At 39.6% G+C, this 26,487-nt stretch overlaps 1 protein-coding gene across 1 annotated transcript in view; it reads right to left on the reverse strand.

Annotated features, from left to right (window-relative positions):
• The window catches only part of LOC107286733 (kinesin-like protein KIF26B), a 117,253-nt gene that overhangs the window by 21,323 nt on the left and 69,443 nt on the right, over positions 1 to 26,487 (reverse strand). The window contains exon 3 of the mRNA XM_015815148.1: positions 9,573 to 10,106. Within this exon, the coding sequence (XP_015670634.1) occupies positions 9,573 to 10,106 (534 nt within the window). The remainder of the gene's footprint in view (positions 1 to 9,572; positions 10,107 to 26,487) is intronic.

The following is a 26,487-nucleotide window of genomic DNA, read 5'->3' on the forward strand; positions in this document are numbered from 1 at the left end:
TTTGAGATACCAATGGGGTCCAAGCCTCGTCTACCTTAGGGACCTCCAGCGCATCACTGAGATCAGTGGAGGGGCTGAATAACTTTCTGTCGGTCCCACTAACGGAAGGAAACGAGGCCGGGGAAGCCCATGGCTTCTTAATCCCTTTAAGGAAGATGGAAGGGCATGGAACATGGTGTTCGGTAGCCACTTTCTCAAAGAATATTGGGTGAGGGTCGGTATCCGACGCCACTGGTGGTTGAGGGAATTGGTCTGACCCTAAGTTTGCGGTTGCTGTAGCCTTACGAAGAATTGACAGGAAATGAGCCGGATTAAAGAGACCCCCTGAAGTGGAAGGTTCAGGAGGGAGTTCCTCATCTTCCGAGAGCAGAAGATCCGGTTGCTCCCCACCTTGAGGGAAGGAGAAACCACTCACCGAAGAGTGTGCGGGAGACATAGGCTCCTGAATCATGGGAAATTCTGCGGGGATCTCGTAATGGGGCATTGCCGAGGTGGAAGCCCCCTGATCAGGTGATGGAGAGGGGCGCTGGGCTAAGGCTCTATCCACCACCTTGGAGAGCAAAGCCTCAAGGCGCGCATCAGCAAAGATGTCTGCCAAGTCCTCCCCCCTAGGACCCGAAACTGTGGGCGTAACTGTGGGCTCTAAAACTGTCCCAGAGGGAATTGTGGAATGTTGAACCACAGTGGGGGGAGAACTTATGTTCACCGGGGTTCCCGGAACAGACCAAACTCCCTAGACAGAAGGGGCTGGTCCTAAGGGCAGATCAACTTCAGTATCCTCCATCTGCCTTGACTCAAGCTCGGCTTGCCTCTGCGCTCTGGAGAACTCCTTCTCCAGAGCCTGGTGCCTACGGCTGGCTTGCTTCTCCGCCAGCCTAGAAGGCTTCGTGAGCACATGTTTAGTTTTTGCTTTTGCCTTGCCTGCCGTCCCCTGTCCAGAGGATGTAGTGCAGCCGTAACTGGAAGATGGAGTGGATTGAGGCAACGAAGAGCCTTCCATCCCAGTGGAGCAGTCTCAGATAAGCTGAGGTGGCGCTCAGGCAGGCAAGAAGCTGGCGGAGGCGAAGTTGGAACAAACACAGAGGCTGTTCCCCTGACCACCCGACCGAAAAATAAATTCTCTCTCTGGGCAATGGTCACGGCCCTTGAGTTAGGGACCGAAGGCACGGTTGGAACCACTCCTTGTGTTCCGCCCCGGAGGCCTTAGGTGGCCAGGCAATGTGCACCAGTGAAATAAAAAGAAAAAGAGGGCTCAGAAGAAATTAGAGACTGGCCAGATTCAAACGAAGGCCTAACCAACACAGAGTTGTTTTGAAAAAGTGACTGAATTGCTAAAGGTTATTTGATAATAAAATTCCCCCCCCCAGATGATACCTGGGACAGGGTAACTAATAGAGTGCTTCGTGAGGCCTAAAGAAGCTGCCACGTGGATTCAAAATGGCGGCCGTCAGTAACTAATTAATTAATCACCAGAAACCGATGGGAAAATTACCAGCAGAGATCGAGAAGCCTACAGCGCCTGTTTTTAATTCCCAAATGGCCTTTGCCCAAGGTGTTCTGTGAATGAGAACTGAGGCTTGGAAATGAAACGAGGCCTTTGTAGCTCCTCGCCCTAAACGGAGGTTTCAAAATGGCGGCCGCAACTTGTTTCTCTCTGCCGAACGGCTCCGCTGCCTCAAATTCAATTATTAAATGTTGGATTCGATCGTAAGTTGAGATCTGGGGGCCGTGCTGTTATTACCCCCCGCGATTTCCCCTCGATCGCTAGAAACGTAATAGAGCGATCCGGACTTCGTTGCCTTTTTCGGCAACCCAAAATGGCGCCCGCGATCATTTCAGGCAGCCCCGAACGATCCGGATAAGGTAGCGACGCAATGGAGCACTCCGTGAAGCAGGGAGACAGAAGAACAGCCGTTCTTTCCGAATCTCCTGTAACGGAGTACTCTCTTTCCTCCCCAGAGCCCTGGGGAAGAATAAAGGGGATCCTTTCAAGGGATTCCTCCCCCCCCACTCCCGTACCATCCCAGGGACAGGAATGGAAAAACACTGATCCCAGTGATAAAGAATTGAATTAAAGGGAAATCAAATTATTGGTTAGGAAATTGTTTTGGAAAAGGGAGAATTCACAATAGGTTCTAACCTGCCATTAACTGAGAGCCAAACCTGACACGTCGTCAAGAGCTGAGACCAAGTTAAAGACTGGATCAGCAAGAGGGGGCGTGTCAAGTTTGACTACTTGGTCTCAAGAGCAGGCATCCAATGAAAACCCATATGTGAATTCTCCATCTCCCGTACTGGAGAACTCCTAGTAATCTTAAGCATGATAGACAGTTCAGCACTTTCAAAGGTGACAGGTCATACCTTTATTCTTGAATTCTTGAACTCACCTGGGGATAACAAACTACGTGCACTGATTGTGAAAAATTCTGCAGTACCTCATTCAGTATTACAATTAAAAATATTCCATTATCTAGGAGTTTTTCTTTGTGACCTTGGTCCAAGGTCCTTTGTCAATCATTCAGCACATCATTCAGAAGCAGCTTATCAACTGGCATTCTTCATTCATACAGAGAATCAGCTCTGGTAGTCATCTCAGTTGAACTCTATTAGGCTAACGAGTCTCCTTCAGAATCCACATTATTTTTCATATGTGTAGACATAAAGATCATTATTACAGTGAAGGTGTAAAATAAGCATTAAGATTTCCTCAAATCCTGAATTGATCTGCACTTTTGTTAATGTGAACAGAGGATCTTAGAATATTTATTTGTGCATTGTTTGTATCATTCAGAAGCATTTGCTTTTTCCCGCATCTTTGTTATATATTTTATTGTGTACCCCTAAATAGTATGCCCTTGTCTCAAAATGAAACAAAGAAAATCCCTTAATTATCCTCAGAGCCTTGGCTCCTTGTTCATTCATCACAGATTTAATTCCTTGCTCTGAGAAGGAGCAACTTTAATCACTTTACAAAATATACTTTCCCATAAAAGCAGAATTGGTTTAAAATGTACTTATAAACTCAAATTCTATATTACAAGATATTTTACACCTTTACTTGAAAGTTGCTGTGACAAGTTTCTTTAAAAAGGCATTCTTCATCAAGAATGATTTGATAGCATATTTCACCATGGAAAGAGATCATTTTTATTAAAATGTATTGAGAATTTCTTACCCTTATCCTAGCTTTCCCAGGCCCAGATTATCTCAGATTGTTTGTCAGAAAAGAGACTAACTAGACTGGAAAAAAATCAAGTATCCAAATTCTTACTAATTGTGATCTCTTGTCATGCACTGCATTAAAGGATTATCTCACTTTTTTAAACGACTCTTCACATCACAGCTATGTCATGGGATGGTTAAGCCTCCTTGGCTGTTTTTAGTTGCTGGAACATTCTTTTATCCTCAATTTCTGGGTTTTTTTTTCCTGCTATCATGAAGGATAATCAAGTGATTCCCAAGTCATTCAGCCGTGCATAAAAATGTCATGTCAGATCAATTCATACCAGAATGATTGTAAGAAAAACTTATAATTAGCACAGAATCCGACAGAGATTGGCTAGATGTTGTTCCTTTTCAATCTTTTCCATTGTTTCTGTTGTTGAAAAAAGCCTAACGATGAAATCAGATGTTTTGACTACAAGCTGGGACACGCACACACAATCACACCTCTTTTCTGATTGTTTGGTTACTTGGCATTTAAAGAGTAACTGCCACAACTATGGTCCTTAAGAAAACATTGATTAGCATCCTAAATTTCTTTCTATGAAAAGAACATCATTCATATCCATAGCAATTGCCTCAATAGCTAGCATGAAATTGAAGATAGAGGAGTGTTTACAAAAACCCTCTCATTGTATGAAGGAAAAGCTGGACTTACATGGAGTATCATTCTAGACAGGATCCTACAGAAAATGATTAATTCCTCTATTCCATGAGGAAATAGATTTCGTTATGGACTTCAACTTACTTTTTGAGACTAAGATGCGAGATGAGAGTAACATACAGACAATAGTACAGCTATAACAAAATGGGTGGATTGAGAACCATCTAGAGTTTGGTATAAATTGGGCTAGCTATATAAATGTTTTAAAGAAACAAACAAACAAACAAACAAACAAACAAACAAACAGATATTTAGTAAATTGCCACTATCTTTGGAAATAACTAATCAAAAAATAAATGTTCACCATTTTCTTGGGAAAGTATACAACTTCTTGGACAGACTCAGGTAAGTCTTGGCTTTCCCTTCATATAATGATTCCACTCTGTATTACCAAAACTGGAAAAATCACCACTGGGTCAGCAGGTGCTTCTCCTAGAAAGCCTGTTTTTCAGTTTTCAAGAAGGTGTGACAGCAGATGAAATCTCTTGATCTTGCTTCAGAAGCATGGCTGCATTGTCCAATTATGACTAGATAAAAATCTATTGTTCTACATCCACATCACAAATAACCAAAGACTAGATGTCAGGGAATGTGTGAGAGTCCTGAGGATACTGCTTTTGAAACATGATGATTAGATGATTTGTGGAAGAGGCAGGCCCCAAGCCAGCATCTACTAATCTTTCTGAGTCTTAGAAGGAAGGCAGGACCAAAACTAAAATTCTCATAGCATTGGGCCTGGTTACTTGCAGGATTACCAATCTGTGAACATCTGTGTCTATCCAATAAAATCGGACAGCTCCTGACTATTAAACAGTGCCATCTCATGAGATTCAGGAAGCATGACTTTTCTGTCCCTGTGGCTGCCCTTTGGAAAAACATCCACTTCAAAATGTGGATGAGCCCTAATTTTGCTAGCTTTTTAAAAAAATCTGAAGACCTGTCTCTTCTTTGAAGTACTGGGCTGAAATATTACATAATCCATCTGTATGTGTTGGTTGTGCTATGTGAATTTATATGCTATTTGTTATTTTTTATACAGGTATCTTTGATTTATGACCACAACGGAGACTATAATTTCTGTTCCTAAGCAAGATGACTGTCAAGTGAGTCGTGTCCAATTTTACGACCTTTTTGCCTCAGTTCTTAAGAGAATCACAGCAGTTTTTAAGCAAAGAACTTGGTTGTTATGAAAATCTGGCTTCCCCCATTGACTTTATTTGTTGGAAGCTGGTTGGGAAGGTCATAAATAGAGATCACCTGACCTTGGGGCACCCACATTTTGATCATGTGACCACGGGGGATGCTGCAACAGTTGTAAATGTGAGCCCTGCACATATCACTTTTTTCAGTGCTGTTGTAACATTGAACGATTGCTAAATGAATAGTTGTTAAGTCAAAAACTACTGTATTCATAGTGGATGTATTGTTTATGCCTTTAACTTAATAACTATGCAAAATTACTCAGCTAATGAGTGACTATAAAAACTGAAACAAACATACAAATATGTAAGTAAGAGGGACAAAAACAATTCTTCTGGTCATAGAAAGATGATGAGCTAGTGAGCATCTGCAACCTTGCTTTAAGATTTGTGGACTTCAGCTCCCAGAACTCCTCAATCAGCTATGCATAGCTGGCTGAGGAATTCTGGGAGCTGAAGTCCACAAGTCTTAAAGTTGTCAAAGTTACAGACCCCTGGTCTAGTCCCTTCCCTTACTGCTCTATTTGTGACTTTACCCCTTTTATTATAGACTGTATTCAGTAGTGGGATTCAAATATGTGAATAACCTGTTCTCTGTGTGGATGCCGCTTCTGGAAGTCCATTCTGAGCCTGAGCAACAAAAAGTTAGCTATCGGTTCTGCTGAAGCGGTGTGAACCGGCTGAATCCCACCACTGACTGTATTCCATAGAAAGCTGTTGAAAAGTTCCAAGAACCAGACTCCCTAGACTGGCCCCCATCTTTCCTTGGGGAGTACTTGATTGTCTGCTATACCAAGTTGCGCAGCTAATCCCTGCAATGGGCAAGTATAAAATAGAGGACCATAAGCAAAAATCAAAGGCAAAATAGAATGTTCATCTTGACCTTACTGCCTTTCAAAATTTCCTGCACCACTGCAAGACTACACATTCTGGGGTGAGCCGCTACTTCAATTTTTGGCAGGAAAACCTAGTGGAAAGTTGTGTATTCTGAGACACCCATCAAGATTAGTTTACTAGTAGCTAACCCGCCCCTCATTAAAGTGATTTCAGAGCTCCTGTGGTCTATGTCTATCCATTTGTAGTTTATTGTGGCAATATAAATCTGATCAGAAAGGTATGTGTTTGTAAGGATTCTCCTTGTACATGAGGAGGAAAATATAAATGGCACCCACTGGGGTGTGAGGCATGATTTTGAGAGTTTTTCTTCAATGAAGGATCCAAGATTGGATTCCCAAGCTGTCTCTAAAAAATGTGTTAAAATAAAAGGGAGATAAAGGAAGAATTCAGTATTTTCTTTCTTTTTTCTATCATATAGACTCGCATAGGTTCTAAAATGATTTATGGATACGTTATATTTTAACCCAAAAAAACCCTACACATTATTTTTATCTTTAGTATTTGTATAAATATTCTGATAGTTGCTTCCTTTATCTCCTAGATAAGATATATAGGATATCTGTTTGATATAGCCTCATGACATTCGAAACAGATTTTATGGACTGCTTCATTATTATTCTTACTTTATAAAAAGATTCCTAACTTGATATATAGCAATAGCCACTTAACAAATATAACTAGAAGCTTTATTTCCTATAGCTTATTACTATATTTAAGGTTATACATCAAATCTTATTTTTTAAAAACCACTTCCAGCTTTTCTATTTAAAAAATCTGTGTTTGAAATTTTCTTAAGAAACACAGTGTTATTTTTCCAGAGTTAAATTTCTGCTTTTGTCTTGTACACCAATGGTTGGAACTTAAGGTCTCAGAACTGCATGGGATCCTCCAAAACATATTTTCATGATTCTTGGAATATTGTCAAACTACAATTATGGAAAACATCAATTCCATAAATTAAGGCTTACATGAAAACTGAAATGCTTTCATTAGACTTGAATTAGACTTAATAACATCATCACCATCACCACCATCATCATTATCATTCTCTTTTTAAACTGCATCAAAAACCAGTGGAGGAAAAAGAAAACATGAATCACTCTTGTGTCATTGACCAGCTATTTACAGTTTTCAAGCCATCAAAAAATATTGCATGTGATTCCAAGCTAACATAATATCATCCAATCCGAATATAATCAATCAAGGAATATTCATTATTGAGAACATGTTATACCTGCTATTCTTACAAATAAGAAGCAGTGCTGTTGCACTTGTCCTATCATTTCAAACTCTCAATCCAGGCAGTAAGATCACCAATTTACTAACGAGGAAAAAAGGCAATCCATCCCCCTGTTGTACCTTTAAAAAGAAGTTCATTTTCGGCAATCGGCAAATAAAGTAATTCACAACAAGAAATCAAATATTAAACCTTACTTGGGCAGAATACATATATGTATAACTATACCCATACATTTCATATAAGTATAGATAGTTTTCATTAGTGACTGCAATTGGGACTGGCAACTTGGTTGTTAAGTGAGGTGAAACAGCAACTCTGGTCATGATCTCACTTCAGCTTTCATTTGTTTACAGACTTGTGGAGGTCGTAAATGCAAAGATTGGTTACCAAGTTACTTTTTCATCACCTTCGTAACTGTGAACAGTCACTGCATGAGTCCATCACTAAATGAGGACTATCTATAACTCTCATATAATCATTCTTCTATAAAATTGTACAAGCTGCTAATACAGAACTGGCTCTATACAATTTACCACAATAAGAATAAATAGCAAGTGGCAACCTGCACAGTGTCTAGGGCACATGAGGCAGGAAATTCAAAAAGCATCTCTTCCAGTATCTGGCATTACAAATATAATAAAGTAACAACCACTTCCTGCCCTTTTATGATATCCCAAAACCTGTTGTCTGAGGGAACCATCTCATTCAATCAAAGTATGGCCAGCCTGCACAAAATGAAAAAATTCTCACTACTTTTTCTCCCCTATCTATTTAATCCCCATGCTTTTAAAGGCTTGGACCAAGCTTGCTTACATATTAAAGTTAAATATGATTGAGTTCCTTTTCTTGGTAGATCTCTGTGTTGAGATTCCCTGAGATGTGTGTCCAAGACAGTATTTTTTTCTTATTTCAGATGCATAGAGTCTACAGAATAAAATAAGATCAACCTTCGTAACAGTCAACCGATTCTGCCAGGCAGGCTATCAATTCTGCCAGGAAAGTTACCGGCAGTGGTGAGATGCCATCTCTAGCCATCCCATAGCTCTTGTTCCAGGACATCAAATTGATAAAAGATGATGAACAAGGCAATGAATCCCACTGCTAGATTTATAATACTTTTTATCCAATGATTTTTTCCCCTTGGCTTATTAGATCAGCATTTCTGAAAAATACTGCCAGTGGAAACAGGCTGACTCTGTACAGCAGCCTTAAGCAGTCTCTGATCATCTCCATGCCCCTCTATGCTATTTTGTTTAGGGATAAAGCATCTCCTTGTACCTTTAATGGAAGAAAAATCTCAGACGATAACATAATTACCAGTACTGCAGTTACGAACATGGCCATTATTCAATAAATGTTTTAGTCTGATTGTAATTTAGCCTCCATTACACTGAAATGGAGAATCAGTAAAACAAACAAAAACAGAGCACAAAGTAACATTAGCTCTTTAAAGGTGATGTCACACCTGCTTACAATCACAGAAGAATAGTAACACCACATTCTCTGGCTTTGCTAACGTGTCTTGGCAGGCTACGGCCACGCTAGACTTCTCTCCATATACTGACTCTTCAACATGGTCTTGAAGGCTGATTCTGCAAGAGTTTGAATCTTGTGTAGAGACTATATCCTTTTAGAACATCTATTCCCACTGTTTGGATGGTGACCCAACCACTGAGTATAGTTTCATTTCTCGGCTTTAGCAGCTGGAAATATAGAAGGAAGAAAATTCCAAAGGACTACTGTTACCTTGTTTATATTCAAGGTCATGACCACTCCTAGAAGCTTACCTTCTTAAGCTTTTAATAGCGTTATAACCTGCTGAAATTCCTATCTAGAATTTTTCTGGGCAGAGAAGAAAAAAGATTCTGCATCTGCATTTCTCCCCATTAGGAGATTTTCCAGAAAAAACACTACTTTATGTTTAGAACACTATGTTTAGAATGCTGCAGCACTAGTTGTATTTATCAAACACATTTAGTAACATTGAACCTATCTGAGATCAAATTACTGCTTCATCCTAAAGATCTATTTCATAACTATAGTAATTTTATTTTGTTAACAATCAACATCCTAAATATCCTTAAGATGTGTTTCTTTGGTTTTATTTGCACTGCAAATTTTGCAATCTACAGAATGGTTGACAAAGTTGAAGACTGTAAAAATATAAGACAGCATGTTTGGTTTATTTTAGTGTCATGAATTCCTGTCATTGCAAATGAGATCACCCACTCTATATTAAATAACTTGACAGTCTATCATAGAATTAATTAGTACACATGTATTTCTTAAAGCCACAAAGTACTCTGTAGGTATGAATCAATGAGGGAAAATCCTTTCTAACGCCACTTACTTGATAGGGATACAGAGTAATACCATTTGTTCTTGACAAGGACCAGGTGCCGTCTAGGTACTGATGAGCCTGGATAGCCACAGAATTCAGGATGTTACCATTGCTGGGACTGGTAGCCATCTGTACACTGACCTTTGTCTGGTGTCCCAAGGAACCATTTTTCTTCTCTATCCCATTAACGATTCCTATGTTGTTCACTTTTCCACTGAGTTTATTAGGCAGAAAGCCAGCATAATTGGAAGTAGCATAAGGAGCAGACAGGTATGCCCAGTCTCTGGGTTGCAGACTGCCCATATGTCGAGAGCCCACTAAGGTGGGGATATTGGGAAGGGGAGGAGGAGAGCAAGGAGAAGCATCACAGTGTTCTGCATTGGCAGCTTGTTCAAGTGTTAAGACCATCTGAATAGCCTCCTGCTTCAACTGGTTCAAGTGAGTGGCACACACATCACACCGGTTGTCTCTCTCATTCCATGCTTTGCGGGTAGTATTGGGAACTTGTAGTTTGTCATGAATCACTGAAGAAAATGCTGGATCCTAAAAATCAGAAAGTAAGAGGAAATCATTAAACTAAGAGGACAAACAGAAATCAACTTTATTATAGTTACTATTGTGTAGATTTAAAAAAATAGAATGCAAAAATCTTTATGTTTCTGCTAAAACTAAATTGGACATCATGTTCTTGATTACCACCTGGAGATACGTTTGGGAGTTGCTTCACTAAATGCTACTTCATTTGCATTATGGTTACTCATAACAATATCATTCCAACACTGAGAAAATTAGAGATTTCTTCCATTATTAATTAGATCCCGTTTACTCAGATTTGTTAATTAAGATTTGTACTTTAACATTTGATATTATCCATTCCTCATTGTCTACTGATTGTTCTGTTCAAAAGGATCAACCTTATAATAGCCCACAAAAGGATACAAAAAGTGGAGCTCACTTACAGGCTTCTATATTCAAGAGGATGGTCTTAATATCCCTTCCCCTGTATTTTCAAACATATAATTTTTTCTTAGATGTGGGATAAGTAACTTTAAAACAAGAATAAATGCAAACAGTATTTGATAATGTTAAAATTAATATATCAGGAAAATAACCACCAAACTCAGACAGAAGGAATAAAGACTATTCACTGCTGGGAATCACTCCATCTTTATTATTTGATGACACATCTCTATTTTCACTAAAGTCCATAATTATTCAGCATGTGGAGATTAAATGATTAATGAATCATGGTATCTCTTACGTCAAACCCTCCAAAAAAATAACTGTGAACAGAAGACCAGAGAAACCTGAATAACAATGAGAAGGCATTATCTAATTCTGACTACTATAAGAGCATCAGGAATGTGCATTTCCTCATCAACAAAAATGTTTAATATTACAATTCTTAAAGAAAACTCTTTACATTTGGATAAACTATTTGTGCTGGCCTGGGAACTCTGAACATAGAAAGCACAGCATTAAAATACTGGTACCCAATACTTAGGTTCACTTTGGGTAGATTATCATACAGGAATCTTTCCAGCCTATTTCTGCCTTCAGAATATTGACCCTTTGTAGACAAAAAAATAGCACAATCAAGCAGAAATCTTCATCTTACAGCAGAAGGAAGAACATTGATGGGGCCATCTAGATCTATCTAAAACAATTGTAGGATTGTTTATGAGTTTAAGTTTCTAAACCTTTTTTTTTTAATGGAAAAAGCATTACTAGAAAACTGACTTCACCTTATTCAATCCCTTAAAAAAAAAACTTTAGGGCCATGAATAAGAAATCAAATACATGAACCAAGACAGAATGGATATTAACTTTCTTAATAATAAGCATATCTTAATAATCAATGTATAAATAACATTCCCACTTTATCCCTGAAACAAGTACTTTATAATTCTGCAAAAAATGATCCAGAATGGCCACTACAGATCATATCGGGGAAAAACAGATTACTATTATTTACATCAAAGGTTTCAAACGGATTGCTGGAATAGAATAACTGTAATGTTTTGGCATTAGTTTACTTTCTGTACCCTTCCAGGGGAGCTACCGGTGAATTTAATGAGCAGCAAGTTTATTAATCCCATAGGTGTGCATAAAACTGGCAGGAGTTCAAGCTATGCATAATTTGAGTTGCACAGCATAAGTAGCAGGAGGATGCCAAATTATACACACTGTTTGAGCTTCTTAGACTTTAAAACTCAGCAGGAGACCTCAGAGAAATAGGTCTGCTTGTGAGACTTACTGTCAACTTGAAAAGTCTGTGGTATTTTGGCAGTCTTTCTAAAAGTCCATCTGGGGAGGGGAACTCTGAGCTTTTCAAAACTCAATCAGTTATTCAAGGTCATAATCACATGCTCCTTTTCTGATAAAGTTTAGTTGTGTTTCAGGCAGAGGGTAAATTCAAAGCTACCAACCTTGTATCCCCACCACACTGTAAACTTATATAATATAGAACAGTGGTGGCGAACCTATGGCTCGCGTGCCAGAGGTGGCACTCTGAGCCCTCTCTGTGGGCACGCGTGCCGTTGCCCCAGCAGAGTTTGCCAGAGTAGCGAGCACGTGGCATTTGGAAACGACAGGGCAGGAAGTGAGTGAGCAAGCGGCATTGGCCCCCCGGGGATGCCTCGGAGATGGCGAGGGACTGGCCCCCGCCACCCTGGCCCCAGCCACACTCACCCAGTCTGCCGTGACCACTGCAACCACGCTCACCCAGTGGGCCACGCCCCCACCCACCCCCCGAGAGCACCACAATGCTGATGCAGCCCTGGCACTTTGCGATAAATAAGTGGGTTTTGGGTTGCAGTTTGGGCACCCGGTCTCTAAAAGGTTCGCCATCACTGGTATAGAACATATGGGAAAGAATCAAATGATCCCAGGTTCAAAGAATCACATAGAAGAAATCACACAAATTACAAAGTTAAAAAAGGATTAGGCGGGTGGTGAACTATATATTGTGTATATAATTGGAAATATACCACCCATATAATAATGTTGTCTTGTACTTCTTCCATTGTTTGTGTCTTTCACATATTTCAGCTTATTGCTGAGTAAGACTGAAGCTCTTTTACTTCATTGCAAGGCATTTCTCAGACCAAAATCTTAAAGACAGTTTTAATACATGAATATATAAAGCAACCTAGTCCCTTCTCTACATCTATTCCTCCTTGTGTGCGGCCATTTTTTTAAACTAGGATTTTCTCTAATGGATTGCGGGAATAGCCTTGAGAGACAGGAGGAAGAGCTGCAGCCTGGACAACTGTCTGATAAGAGAAAAAGTTCAAAGCAGGAACGGGGGTGACGAAACTGACCTTCCTCTAGTTCTCTGGAATGAAAAGGCAGGGGAAGAGGAACTGCTTTTTAGTCTTGCAAGATTCTGTTACTGTAAACTCACAATAAAGGAAGTATTAATATTTTGGGCTTTAGTTTCCTGATTAGGACCACCTTGAAGGGCAGACATCAGTCTCGCCATTATATTCCAGAGAACTAGGGAGGGTCAATTCTGAGGTGCTGGGCAGTCAATTCTGAGATGCTTTCTCCATCACCATTCCTGCTTTGGACTCATTCTCAAATCAGATAGTTGTCTAGGCTGCACCTCCTCTTCCTGTCTCTCAAGGTCATTCCCTCAGCCCACTACACTTTCTTAAGGTGCCTGTAAATGCTGTATTCTTAGTAGATTATCAGACAGCTATTAATAAAGTTAGTGAACAGGCCTGTTCAAATTAGGGGCCACAAAGCAAATGTATAAAGAAGTTTATAATAGATCTGGGGAAAGTATGAGAGAGATATTAAGGGGAAGAGATTGTCCTGAGACAGAGGGAACCATGGGAAAGAGATTCAAAATAACATTGCATTGATTTTATTTAATATAAGATAGGTCAGAGAAGGTCTTGGATGGGCAGCCTAGATTTTGCTATTCTACCTTTCTATAATAAAAAGCATTCCTGGAATTCCTGCTGTGACTGTTTCTTAATTAATACTGAAGGACTGATAAAAATGTTAAGCATGGAGTATCGCATCAGTTATTCAAAGATCTCTTTATCCAAAGCAGGAGTCCTCCGATGTTTGGAAATTCATTTGGAATTTTGAGAATATATTATGCAAAATATCACAAAGCACCATCCATTATGCTATGTCCTATAACACACATTTAACAGAAGGCAAACTGCTGGGAGTTGCTCCTTATCATCTCCTTTTTAGTCTCTCAGGATAGCCTCCACATCACAACTTACCCTTGTATTTTTCCAGCCATATGGGCATACTTCTAAAGCAGCGGTTCTCAACCTATGGGTCGCGACCCCATTTGGGGTCGATCGACCATTTCACGGGGGTCGCCAAGCAAGGCTGTCCGCCATTTTTTTCCCCTTTTCCGGCGGGTGCCTTACCTCCCTTGAGCTGGGCCAGCTGGTGGTCGGCCTGCTCTGTCTCTGCCGCTTGCCAGCTACACCTCGGCCGGCGCAGGGGGCGGAACCACACATGCGCGGTGCTCCCGGGCAGGGAAAGTCCTCAACTTATGACCGGTTGGGTAGTCCTCAACTTACGACCGGTTTAGTCCTCGACTTACGACCGGTTTAGTCCTCGACTTACGACCGGTTGGGGGTCGCGGCATTAAAAAGGTTGAGAACCACTGTTCTAAAGGTACTGAGCTGCACTTTGCTATTAACTTTACAGGGCTTATGTAACATAGATAGGCATCCTTTATAAAGAGTGTTTGAGGGGGTTTTCTTTAAACCGTACTTTTCTAAATTAAAAGAATCTAAAAATAACAAGGGTGGGGCAAAGAATCTCAAAGGCACCAAAAAACTAGTTGTTTATTTATTGCATTTGTACCTCACTTCAATCAATTTGACTATCAGCAGCTTACAAGATATTAAAAAAAATCTTTTCAAACAAGGAGGCATAAAAAGACATAAAATCAGAAGTCATGGTGAAAACAATGACAACTCAGGAAGAATAAAACAGAATATGTCCTGATCTAGTTAGAAGGTTCTCCATGGATAATTCATTCTTCAATATCGCTTTGAATGCAGGCAGCAATTGATGACAGCCTGATGTCCACTGTGGGAAGATTCTTCCAAAGAATCTGTGATGCTATTAAAAGGCAGTACCTCCTGGCTTCTGCTACCTTTACTCCAGGAAATAGGGCACTAGGAGTAATTTCTGTGTAGATGACTTAACAAATTTAGACTTATCATAGTTGGTTGGAGAAGAAAATAGTGATGGGCCCCCTGGTGCCACAAAAGTATATTCTTTAAGTGCCCAGTAGGCTATAATGCATGTTTATTGGTTGGCATTTAAACTGGTAGATCACACGTTAAGCAGAAATCAACCTAGATAGTTCACACATTTAAAGATTCTGTATTACCAAAGGGTTTTCTACATTTTATATGCAATTTTTTCCTGTCCTCATACCCTTCAGTTCAGCAAGGGCCATAATTATTGGTTGATCTTTAGGCTCAAACAAAAAATTGTGATCATGAGAATCCGGTCCTACAATCATCAAAGGGTTATTCCTATAACTGATATCTGGGATCCTAGCTGAAGAATGAATTTAACATGTTCTTCAGGGAAAGCATCTAACCTCCACTAAGCTAGGTACCCCTGTATACTGTATATCTAGAAATTTTCTCTGGAAGCATAAAATACAGAGGTTTAAATTATACATGCAGTAAGTTCCACTTAAAGCAGATACAAACTCTTAGTGCTTGACATTAAAATGCTCTTAAACTGAACCCTAAAGAAAAACTGACTGGAGCTGAAGAGCTTCCAAGTTAGTTTGAATTATCCATAAGGGTTATCAGTGCATGTAACATAGATGTGTGTGTGGCAAGAATATCAATCTTGCTCTCAAGCAAAATCAAGCTTATAACAGTGAGTGCCACACAAAGTGCACTAATCAAACAGGTGGTATGAAAATTGGGGAACTCAGGCAGCACACAGGTTATGTAGAAAGTAAACACAGGGTCAGTCATAAAGGACTCAAATGTCCCTTTATGCACAGAGCATGAGCACAGAGCATGAGCATGAGCAACAAATGCACAGAGCATGAGCAACAAACAAGGTGAATTAGAAATTCAGGTAAATGAGGGAAGATATGATATTGTTGCCATTATGAAAACTTGGTGGGATGAAACCCACAAATGGAACACCCAGCTAGAGGGATTCAAATTATTTAAAAGAAACAGACCAAATAAAAGAGGAGGTGGAGTTGCTCTCTATATACGAAATAACTACATCTCTACAGAAATAGAGCACAACAATGATGAAAACTGCCTTGAATGCATTTGGCTAAATATAAAAGGGGGGAAAATGACATTGCCATAGGTGTATACTATAGGCCGCCCAACCAAACAGAGGAAATAGATAAACTTTTTGCTAGTCAGCTAACTAAGGTATGTAGGAAGCACATCACAATAGTAATGGGGGACTTTAATTACCCTGACATCAACTGGGAGACAAACTACACCAAGTGGAAGATCAAACAGATGCCTGACAAACCTAGCAGACATCTTTATCTCCCAAAAAGTAGAGAAGGGAACTAGGGGATCAGCCATATTGGACTTAATTCTTACTAACAGAGATGAAATGATAGAAGATGTTGAAACCACAGGAACCTTGGGGGGGGGGGAAGTGACCATGCAATATTGGAATTCAACATTATGCAAGCACAAGCAATAGAACACAGTCAAACTAGAGTCTTGGACTTTAAGAGAGCTAATTTCAACAAACTTAGAGAAAGCTTGGGAAGGATTCAATGGATGAGAATCCTCAAGGGGAAAACAACTCAAGAAGCTTGGGAAATTTTGAAAAGTGAGATTATAAAACCCAGTCTAGCACAATACCAACGAAGAAGAAAAATAACAGCTCTCAAAAGAAACCAGCATGGCTGCATAAAGAACTCTCTGTTAAATTGAAAGATAAAAAGGACAAATATAAAAAGTGGAAAGAGGGGCACATACTGTAACTAAGGCAGAATATCAGCAAATAGCCCGAGCCTGCAAAGATGAAGTGAGGAAAGCTAAGGCTCAAAATGAACTAAGGCTTGCAACAAAAGTCAAAAGTAACAAAAAAAAAAAAAAGCTTCTTTCAACATATAAAAAACAAGAAAAAAGTTAAGGAAATGATTGGTCCACTAGTGGGAGAAAGTGGCAAGAAGGTGACAAGCAACAGGGAGAAAGCAGAACTACTCAACTCGTTTTTTGCATCCATATTTACACAAAGTGAAAAAACAGTCCAATCTATCAAAAACAGTACCGTAAAAAACAGATTAGAAACACAAGTTAAGATAGTCAAGAAAATGGTAAGTGAGCACCTGTCCACCCTAGATAAGTTCAAATCACCAGGACCAGATGGTCTACACCCCAAGGTTCTGAAGGAATTGGCAGATATGATCTTAGAACCACTGAACTATATCTTTCAAAGATCCTGGAGCACTGGGGAACTACCAGAGGACTGGAAAAGAGCTGATGTAGTTCCCATCTTCAAAAAAAGAAAAAAAATGGATCCAGGAAACTACAGACCTGTCAGCCTGACCTCAATACCTGGGAAGATCTTGGAAAAGATAATCAAGCAACGAATCGGCGAACACCTAGAGGCAAACAAAATCATTACCAAAAGCCAACATGGGTTTGTCAAAAACAGACCATGTCAGACAAATCTTATTACATTCTTTGACCAAGTGACAAAATTAATGGACCAGAGGAATGCTGTGGATATAATTTACTTGGACTTCCGTAAGGCATTTGATAAAGTAGATCACAACCTACTACTTGATAAGATAGAAAAATGTGGGTTAGACAGATGGATTCGTAGCTGGCTGACCAGCCGTACTCAGCATGTGGTCCTCAATGGAACTGCATCTACATGGAGGGAAGTGTGTAGTGGAGTGCCCCAGGGCTCTCTTCTGGGCCCAGTGCTCTTCAACATCTTCATCGATGATTTGGATGAGGGGATAGATGGGGAACCCATCAAATTTGCAGACGAAACTAAGCTGGCAGGAATAGCCAACACTTCAGAAGATAGGCTTAAGATACAGAAGGATCTTGACAGACTTGAACATTGGGCGCTACCTAATAAAATGAAATTCAATGGTGAAAAAAGTAAGGTTCTACATTTTGAAAAGAAAAACCAAATGCGCAGAAATAGTATAGATGGTATCTTGCTCAATAGTAGCAACTGTGAGAGGGATCTTGGAATCCTAGTGGACAATCACTTAAATATGAACCAGTAGTGTGCTGCAGCTGCCAAAAAAGCCAACACAGTGCTAGGCTGCATTAACAGAGGGATAGAATCAAGATCATGTGAAGTGTTAATACCACTTAACAATGCCTTGGTAAGGCCACACTTGGAATACTGCATCCAGTTTTGGTCACCACGCTGTAAAAAATATGTTGAGACTCTAGAAAGAGTACAGAGAAGAGCAACAAAGATGATTAGGGGACTGGAAGCTAAAACTTATGAGGAACGGTTGCTGGAATAGGGTATGTCTAGTTTAACGAAGAGAAGGACGAGGGGGGGCCATGATAGCAGTGTTCCAATATCTCAGGGGCTGCCACAAAGAAGAGGGAATCAAGCTATTCTCCAAAGCACTGAAGGCAGGACAAGAAGCAACGGATGGAAACTAACCAAAGAGAGAAGCAATCTAGAACTAAGGAGAAATTTTCTGACAGTTAGAACAATTAATCAGTGGAACAACCTGCCTCCAGAAGCTATGAATGCTCCAACACTGGAAATTTTTAAGAAGGGACTGGACAGCCATTTGTCTGAAATGGTATAGGGTTTCCTCCCTGAGCAGGGGGTTGGACTAGATGACCTCCAAGGTCCCTTCCAAATTATTATTATTGTTATTATGATTATGATTATTATTGTTGTTGTTGTTGTTGTTATGGCTTGGAAATAGGACACAAGAGTAAAGGAAAAGATTATAGCTACTTTGTTGTTGTTAGTTGCGAAGTCATGTCTGACCCATCGCGACCCCATGGACAATATTCCTCCAGGCCTTCCTATCCTCTACCATCTTCTGGAGTCCATTTAAGTTCATGCCTACTGCTTCATTGACTCCATCCAGCCACCTCATTCTCTGTTGTCCCTTTCTTCTATTGCCCTCAATCTTTCCCAGCATTAGGCTCTTCTCCAGTGAGTCCTTCCTTCTCATTAGGTGCTTTCTTCTCATTAGGTGCATAGCTACTAAAAGAGACCAAATTATCATAAGAAACAGTCATTTGGAAAGTGATGTCTTATTTGGGAGCTTCTTGTGGGCATTTAATTGCTGAATACTATGCAGGAAAAAGCATGTAATGGATAGAGCACTGAAAATATTTCTTATCCTACAGTTAAAACTAGAATTCTAAATTAGGCTGGAAATCTTGTACACCTGGCAGTCAGTATAATTTTTATTTATTTATTAAGAAAAAATTGATGGCCATTCAACTCCCTCTGTGACACTGGGTGGCTTACAATGATAAAGCCCCAATATAAAGACCAGTAAGCCCCCACCCCACTGGGGACAAAAATCAGGCGAGCCACTTGATGGGCTCCGTATCACTCTGGAGTCCCCTTGGTTCTGCCAAGGTCTGTTGGCAGAACCAGGTCTTCAGGGCCTTACGAAAGAGTATTATAGTGTGTGAGGGAGGGCAATCTTCTCTCTATAGGGATGACATTCCTCAAGGAGGGTGCCACTACAGAGAAGGCCCTTCTTTTTAGTCCTGCTTGATGGATCTTAGGAGAGGAAACCCATAACATTCTCTGCCTTCCCAATCTGATGGGTTGGGTAGATATGTCCTTTAAATAACCTAATCCCAAAACCATGTAGAACAGAGGTCCCCAACCTTTTGGGCACCAGGGACTGGTTCCATGGAGAGAGGTTTTCCCGCAGACCAGAGGGGGCGTGGTTTTGTGTGCTGCCTGCATCCTGTGGATGGGGCTTTGCTTGTTTGTGCGGCCCAGTTCCTGGCATGCCATGGCTCGGTACTGGTCCACAGACCGGGGGTTTGGGACCCCTGATGTAGAGCTTTGAAAGTGACAACCAGCATTTTGAATTGGACCCAGAAGCAAATTGGCAGCCAATTATGCATTGGGTCTGTCTGGGGTAGTGCAATCCCCCCAAGACCAGAGATGACAATTCTCCACAGACCAAAGAACCCCAAACCCAAAGCTATTCTGTTTTGCCAGGATTCAATTTCAGCCACTGTTCTCACTCAGGCACCACTAACATAATCTCATTAACTAACTATACGGCTCCCATTATAGCAGTTCCCAGAAAGTTCCACTATACACCAGTTGAATTGCATCTTTCTCAAACATCGTTAAAGATAGCTTTACACAGAGCACCATGATTTATTAGTACATGAGTAACCACGGCAAGATCAGCCCTCCCCAGATAGGGTAGTGGCCTAAACATCCATCCTTCCATCCATCTACAGTATATATACATAAATACATATTCCTATATTTCTATCTGACACTCTCCAATTAGCACATGTCCAAGAAAACTCCCATGCTAAGTCCTTGTTGTTGTTTGGAACCCTATTTAAAATCAGATGCCACCTTTTATCAATCAACCTATTTTTCTATCATTGCTATCTTATGTGGATTAGGGTTTAGTTTGTCATCTTCATTTACCCCAAAGCTGCTTTACCTCTACAATGCCTTGCGTTAAGTCCAATTTCAAGAAAGCAAAATTGATAGGTAGGTGATGTACGGCAACATGCACAAACGGTCAAATCAATCATATTTTCTGATACTACCCAGGTCATATAGATATCAGGGCCAAGTTACAGCACTCCTCTTCCTTAAGACTTTTCTCTATGCATGCATACTGCAAGGGCCAAAAATACATGTTGCTTTGCCTGAATTGCTGTCTTGAGACTGTTTTACTAGCTATTACTGTGAGTTTATTTGAGACCTTCTACATTTTGTCATGATTTATTTCCACTAGTGATGATTGATTACTGCTTTTTGGTTAGGATTTTTTTATTTTGTACCTTTCTTTGAAGGCTCAGATTGGGAAAAGTATGTCCAAATGCAAACAAAAAGAAATAAAGCTTGCAGATGGAGATCAGAAGAAACTAAAAAGCAATAAAAGATATCTGAGCACAACTGAGCCACTTATTTGTACACATGCTGCATAGAAACATAGCTTCTTAATGGGAAAACATAACAAAAACTTGGGTTAGGTGATCAATCACCTCCCACCAAATATTTGGAAGGTGAAAGAAGATGGGAGATCAAAGGCTGCATGACTGCCCTAACATAAGTGTGACTTCCAGACTATCACTCCCAGTGTGAAATAAAACAGCTAATTAAGATACACTAATGGGAATAAAGTCTGTTTCTGTGATAGAAACCACACACAGTTAAGACTTCTTTTTTATGTGGTTTTATTCCCTGCTTTAACTTGATGGCACAGAAGCTATTTTCTGAAGCAAAGTCTTTGTCACTTTTCAGGAAATAGCATGAGAAACTGAATTATTTTAGCTTTATTCCTTCATGACTGTGGATTCTGGGAATTGCAGTCTCATCACATCTGGATGATTCCAGCCTGGATACCTTCCTCTAAAACAGAATTAACTGCTGAGACATACGACTTTCCCCATTTGGCTGTTGAAAAGCCAAAACTTCCAACTGTTAAAATTGCACCCTTTCTGTTAAAATAACAAAATGCTCGAATAAACTGAAATCCACGGGAGTTTTGTGCCAACAGGGCCTGTGGTTTCTAGTGTGGTGAATACAAATTAGCAAACATGCTACTAGCAAATTATTTCTCTCTACTAAACAAGAAGCTGAAAGGTTGACTAACTATTGCTGAAAATGTACAGGGGTTCTTTCCCTAAAACAGTATACTGCCTTACCCACCCCCTTTAACAAACATGAAATGATCTATCTTGGTGCCATAGTATCTTATCAAAATTCTCTCTGTCCCTGCACCACAAATAAATAGTTGCAGTTTGTCTCTGCAAAATGTTCGTTTGGAATCTATAGGAAATAGAAGCCACATTATATAATAATAACGCTATCCATTTCCCACCGATTTTTAAACAAACATTTTACTGAGGCAAACCATGAATTTATTTCTTAAGAACCTTATGTTGCCAGAATTCCTCTTGAACCAACTATGATAATGAGAGGAGGTTATCTCCTCTATTCTATTTTTAGGTATACAATACTGCCACCAGAATTAAACTGGCTCACAATTCTTTTCCTAAATTATTGCATAATGCTCTTTATTTGTTCAAACTGCAATAATTAAGGATTATCTGCAAAATATATAATTATTTATGTTGTGTTGGGGGGGAAGGTACAGCAGAATACCTCTTAGGACAATTGCCAGTATCTTTATTAATTCATTTTAAAAATAGTTTAATCTTTTGAATAATTCAGGACATGAAAGACTGCAGTTGGTAAGCCTTCTTTAACAGGGCTGAAAGAGACCCATTGAAAGCTGCATGCATCTTTACAGTTTTTCTCCCACTTGAATGAAATATATCCCAAGCAGACACCAGTTTTGTGGGAAAGGAAAGCAAGATAGACTCAAAAGGAGCTCCTGTTACTAAATGTTGCACTCTTGTGAACACTTTGGCACTTATCACCAATCGTGAACTAAAACATACCATCCCGGCCTGATTAAGTCAATTGCTGACAAGCATGAATGAAGAAACAGCTTCACTTGGGTGGTCCAATGAATGAGGACTAAGATTACAAATCTCTTCCCAAGTATTCCCAAGTGCCCCTCTCTCTGCTCCTGACCACTGGGGTGTGGGATGAATGAATTAAAAGAAATGCTTTTAGTATACTTGGCAATGTTAGCCACTTAGGCCTCATATCAAAATAAATCCTTGCTTGGATTATAAGATCATATGGAAAATTATCTAATCAATCAAATAGGAAAGTCACTAAAGAATCTGGAAGATACTCCAAAAGTCTTTTTCAAGACCAACATCTCCAACACCAGGGAGAAAGGAGTAGTTAGAAGAGAGAAGTTAGCAGCTCAAAGGAAACTGAGCATAATTTTGAGTTCTAATATATGCTATACACTGAATGGACCCATACATTCTGTATCGTGCCTACTCTGTAAGTAATTAAACAATCAATTGTGCTTTGTATTCAGATGGTACCACCTATCTTCAACAGACCTGCTACATTCAAAAAATTGGCACCCAACATTCTCACTAGCAAAAGCACCAAAATGAAAAAAAAAGACTTTTATGGCTAAAAAATAATAGCAAAAGGAAGTACTTTGCGATGTCCTTCGTAAACATTCAGGTTCCTACTGATTTGCATCGATTCTGTACTTAAGCTGTCATTAAGTCAAGAAAAGATATAATTCTGTATTATCTTAGAAAATACAATATCATCTGCATTTACATTCCAGGATCTAGACAGGCCACTAATAATGCAATGATTTTATGAAAACATTCTCAAGCACTATCTACATTACAGATATAAGTACAATTTGCAATCATTCCCAAGGAATTGTGAACCACAAATCAACTAGCAACATGACTAGGCTATGTAGAAATAGAGGCTGAATCCATAGGACCATGTCTGAAGTAGATGATCCCTCAAGGGACATTTTCTGCAACTTCTGGCTCATAGAAGATGGTAAAACAAAAATGGGTTTATGGTAAACCCTTACATCCCTCGTTTTCTTTGTCTCACCTGCTGGCTCAGATGTTTCTGTCTTCCCTGCTCTAACCATACCAGGACAGCAAAAGTAATCTGGGGTGGAGGTGTGGGCACTGATCAAGTAGATTCAAAATTTCCAGTCCCACTAAGGAATAGATCTGTTGTCCCTATCCCTGTTCTGAGAACCAAGGATATGGATGGAATTAGGATTAGCTCCCTTAGGGCATAGATCTCAGCAGTGGAGAGAGGCATGGGCACATATTTTCTGGAAGATGGAAAGCAGAAGATTATAATTCCTGCTCCAAAAAAGTGTTTCAATTGAGAGAGGCAATTGCATCTAGATTGCTTCTGAAGGCAAATGAGGCAAGTCATTTTTTTTAATTTTTTTTTTGTCCTCTCCAAGGCAGATTAGATTTAGAGGTCCTTATCTATAGGCAGCAGTTTGCTAATATACTTCCTAAACATGCCTTCAGGGGTGCATGATCCATAATTTATATGGCTGCCCAGAGTTTTATTGCATAGATGGGTGGCCTTATAAATTTGATTCATAAATAAATCGGTAAACAATCCTCAGAAAGAGGATTGGAGAAAAAATATGAATGAAGGAATAAGTAGGAACAATTAAAAAAGAAAAGCAAATAGAGTAGAAGAGGAAAAGTGCAGAGTACTGAAAATTATTTGATAATTAATCAGAAAGATTTGTTTACAGTGTTATTTTGCCATCTCACCCGCCCACTGTTTCCCCAAGGTTGCTATTTCAATATTTCAATAAAAAGTTAGTAACCTTGAAGGACAATTTTCAGAGGAAAAACAATGCAAGAGTGAAATTCATGTGAACTATAGCACTTTTCATAATAAAAAAGCAGCAGGTCATAATTAGAATTGTTTAAAATAGAAATGTGCTTAATATAGCTAATGTTCAGTCAAAAGTCAGCCTTTTCCAACCTGGCACCCTTCAGATACACTGAGATTACAAGGATCTTACTAAAAATAGATACTAATATGTAGTATATAACCTGCAGGAGTTTTGAAAAACGAAGCTGTCCATTCCAACAATGTGGAAAGGCACAAATAGGTTTTGCTGAAGGTATGTGGACAGTTTCAAGAACTATACACTCTTTTCCAACATACTAATTTCCTTCTATTTAATTAATTTCTGTCCATTCATAATCACACATTATTCAGTATTCTCAATGGATTTTCAACGGATTACCCCTTAGAATTTTTTCTCTATCTATAGCTACATACCTGAGGTTCTTTTGAGTATAGCCCCTCCAGTGGTCCTGTGTTGGCTATAAGTTTGTTAACACTGAGGTCCTTTAGGTTCCTTCATGTTCCGTTTTCAAATTATGAATAACATTCATTCATTGACTGACTGCATTCATTGCCTAACATTTGCTAGAGCGTCCGTTAGATACGTTATGCTTCAACAAACTCCACCAATGATCATTTGTGCTATCCATAAAGAGTCAGTATCCCAGAACTGTATTTAAGATTTTTTTAAAAAAACGTTTGGTATTGCTGTAACGTTAAACTGATTTTACTAAAAACCAAAGCTTCAAATTCATTTCTGGGAAAGAAAAGATTTTGTATCTAATACTGAAATTCAGGAATTCTGATTTAAAAATGTTTCTTCTACGGGGCATATAGATGAGTTTTAAGTTGCAGACTAAAGGCTCTGGGCATTTTCTGTGTTGTTTTTAAGATGTGATTAAATGTGAACAGATATACTTACCCTGTAGATTTGGTCTGAAACTTTTAATTTTCCTACTATACTGAATTTTAATGTTCAATAACAATTAAACTTCCTTCTCAGCAGCAATTGAATAGTATTAAATATACTGCTCAAAAAAATAAAGGGAACATTTTACCATGGAACTGAAGGGGTTTGTGTTCCCTTTATTTTTGTGAACAGTATATATATATATATAAGCTTATATATAAGCTTTAATCTCCTTCTAGACACCTTCATTGGATAACCACCAGTGTTCTGATAGAGGGATAAAAACATATCTATATCCACTTTCTTTATCTTAAACATGATTTTATTGATACATAATCATTTTTCTGTTTTTCTGCCTGATTTATTTGGCTGCCCAATTCAGAAAAAGTAGAACTCCCTGTCCCCAATTATTTCTGCTTGGACTATGAAAGTGGGCATGCTTTGAGTTGCTTCTATGAAGCAAGGTTGCTTGGTAGAACCTAGGTCCTAGGAGAACATGGTTCTTCCTCAGGTATTGGGCCAGGCATACCACAGACTTTGCCTTCTTGTGTCTACATAAAGATTCCAAACTAATTCCCTGCTTGACTCCTTCCCTTGGTTTGGCCAGTCTCTCTCTGACAAGGAATCTAGTTTTGCAATGATCTCCTACAGTTCACTCAATCTAATAGATTATTTACTTTTTATTTTCTCATATGAAGTTCATACTTCACATTTCTTTTGAAAATTTCTTTAAAAAAATATTTCTTATGTAACCCATTTTAGGCAAACCATTGACTTGGGAACATGGTAAATTTTAATGATGGATTTTATGAAAGTCTGAAAACAAAAGTTCCAATCATAAAAAGGTTCCTGACGGAGCTTGGGCCATATCCGGAGGATCTGGTCCACGACTCGGCGGAAAATCAGGCGGCGGCTTGGGAGACAACTGCCGCCGCAGCATTGGACCGGGTCGTGCCTTTGCGGCCTCTGACCCGACGTAGATCTCGACTGGCTCCCTGGTTTACCGGGGAGCTGAGAGAGATGAAACGTCAGAAAAGATGCCTAGAGAGCAGTTGGAGGGCCAGCCGAACCGAGTCCGATCGAACACAGGTAAGGATACATGTTTTATATTGGGGTTTTTTAGGAATTTGGAAGACACAACATTAAAATTTGGTTTAATTCGGTTTTAAGGGGGGGATTGTATACAAGTTTTGGTTTTAAATATGTTGTGCGCCGCCCTGAGTCCCGCTGGGAGAAGGGCGGCATATAAATTAAATTAAATAAATAAATAAATAAATAAATAAATAAATAAATAGATCCTACCTAGTGGCGATGAGGGTGGCTAGGACTAACTACTATTCCTCACTCATCGCGTCATCAGATAATCACCCGGCCGCCCTCTTCAGGGTGACCCGCTCCCTCCTTCAATTGAGGGGGGGGATCCCCTGGAAGGGAGGGCCGAGGATTTTGCTCAATATCTGCATGACAAAGTCGCTCGGATCCGAGAAGGCTTGGACTCCGACTGGTTGGCCCAGGGGGAGGAAACGGAAGCAGGTCTTGAGATGGTTGTATGGGAGGAGTTTGACT

This window comes from Protobothrops mucrosquamatus, unplaced genomic scaffold (assembly GCF_001527695.2).
Source record: "Protobothrops mucrosquamatus isolate PMUCROS unplaced genomic scaffold, P.Mucros_1.0 scaffold319, whole genome shotgun sequence".
Classification (NCBI taxonomy): Eukaryota; Metazoa; Chordata; class Lepidosauria; order Squamata; family Viperidae; genus Protobothrops; species Protobothrops mucrosquamatus.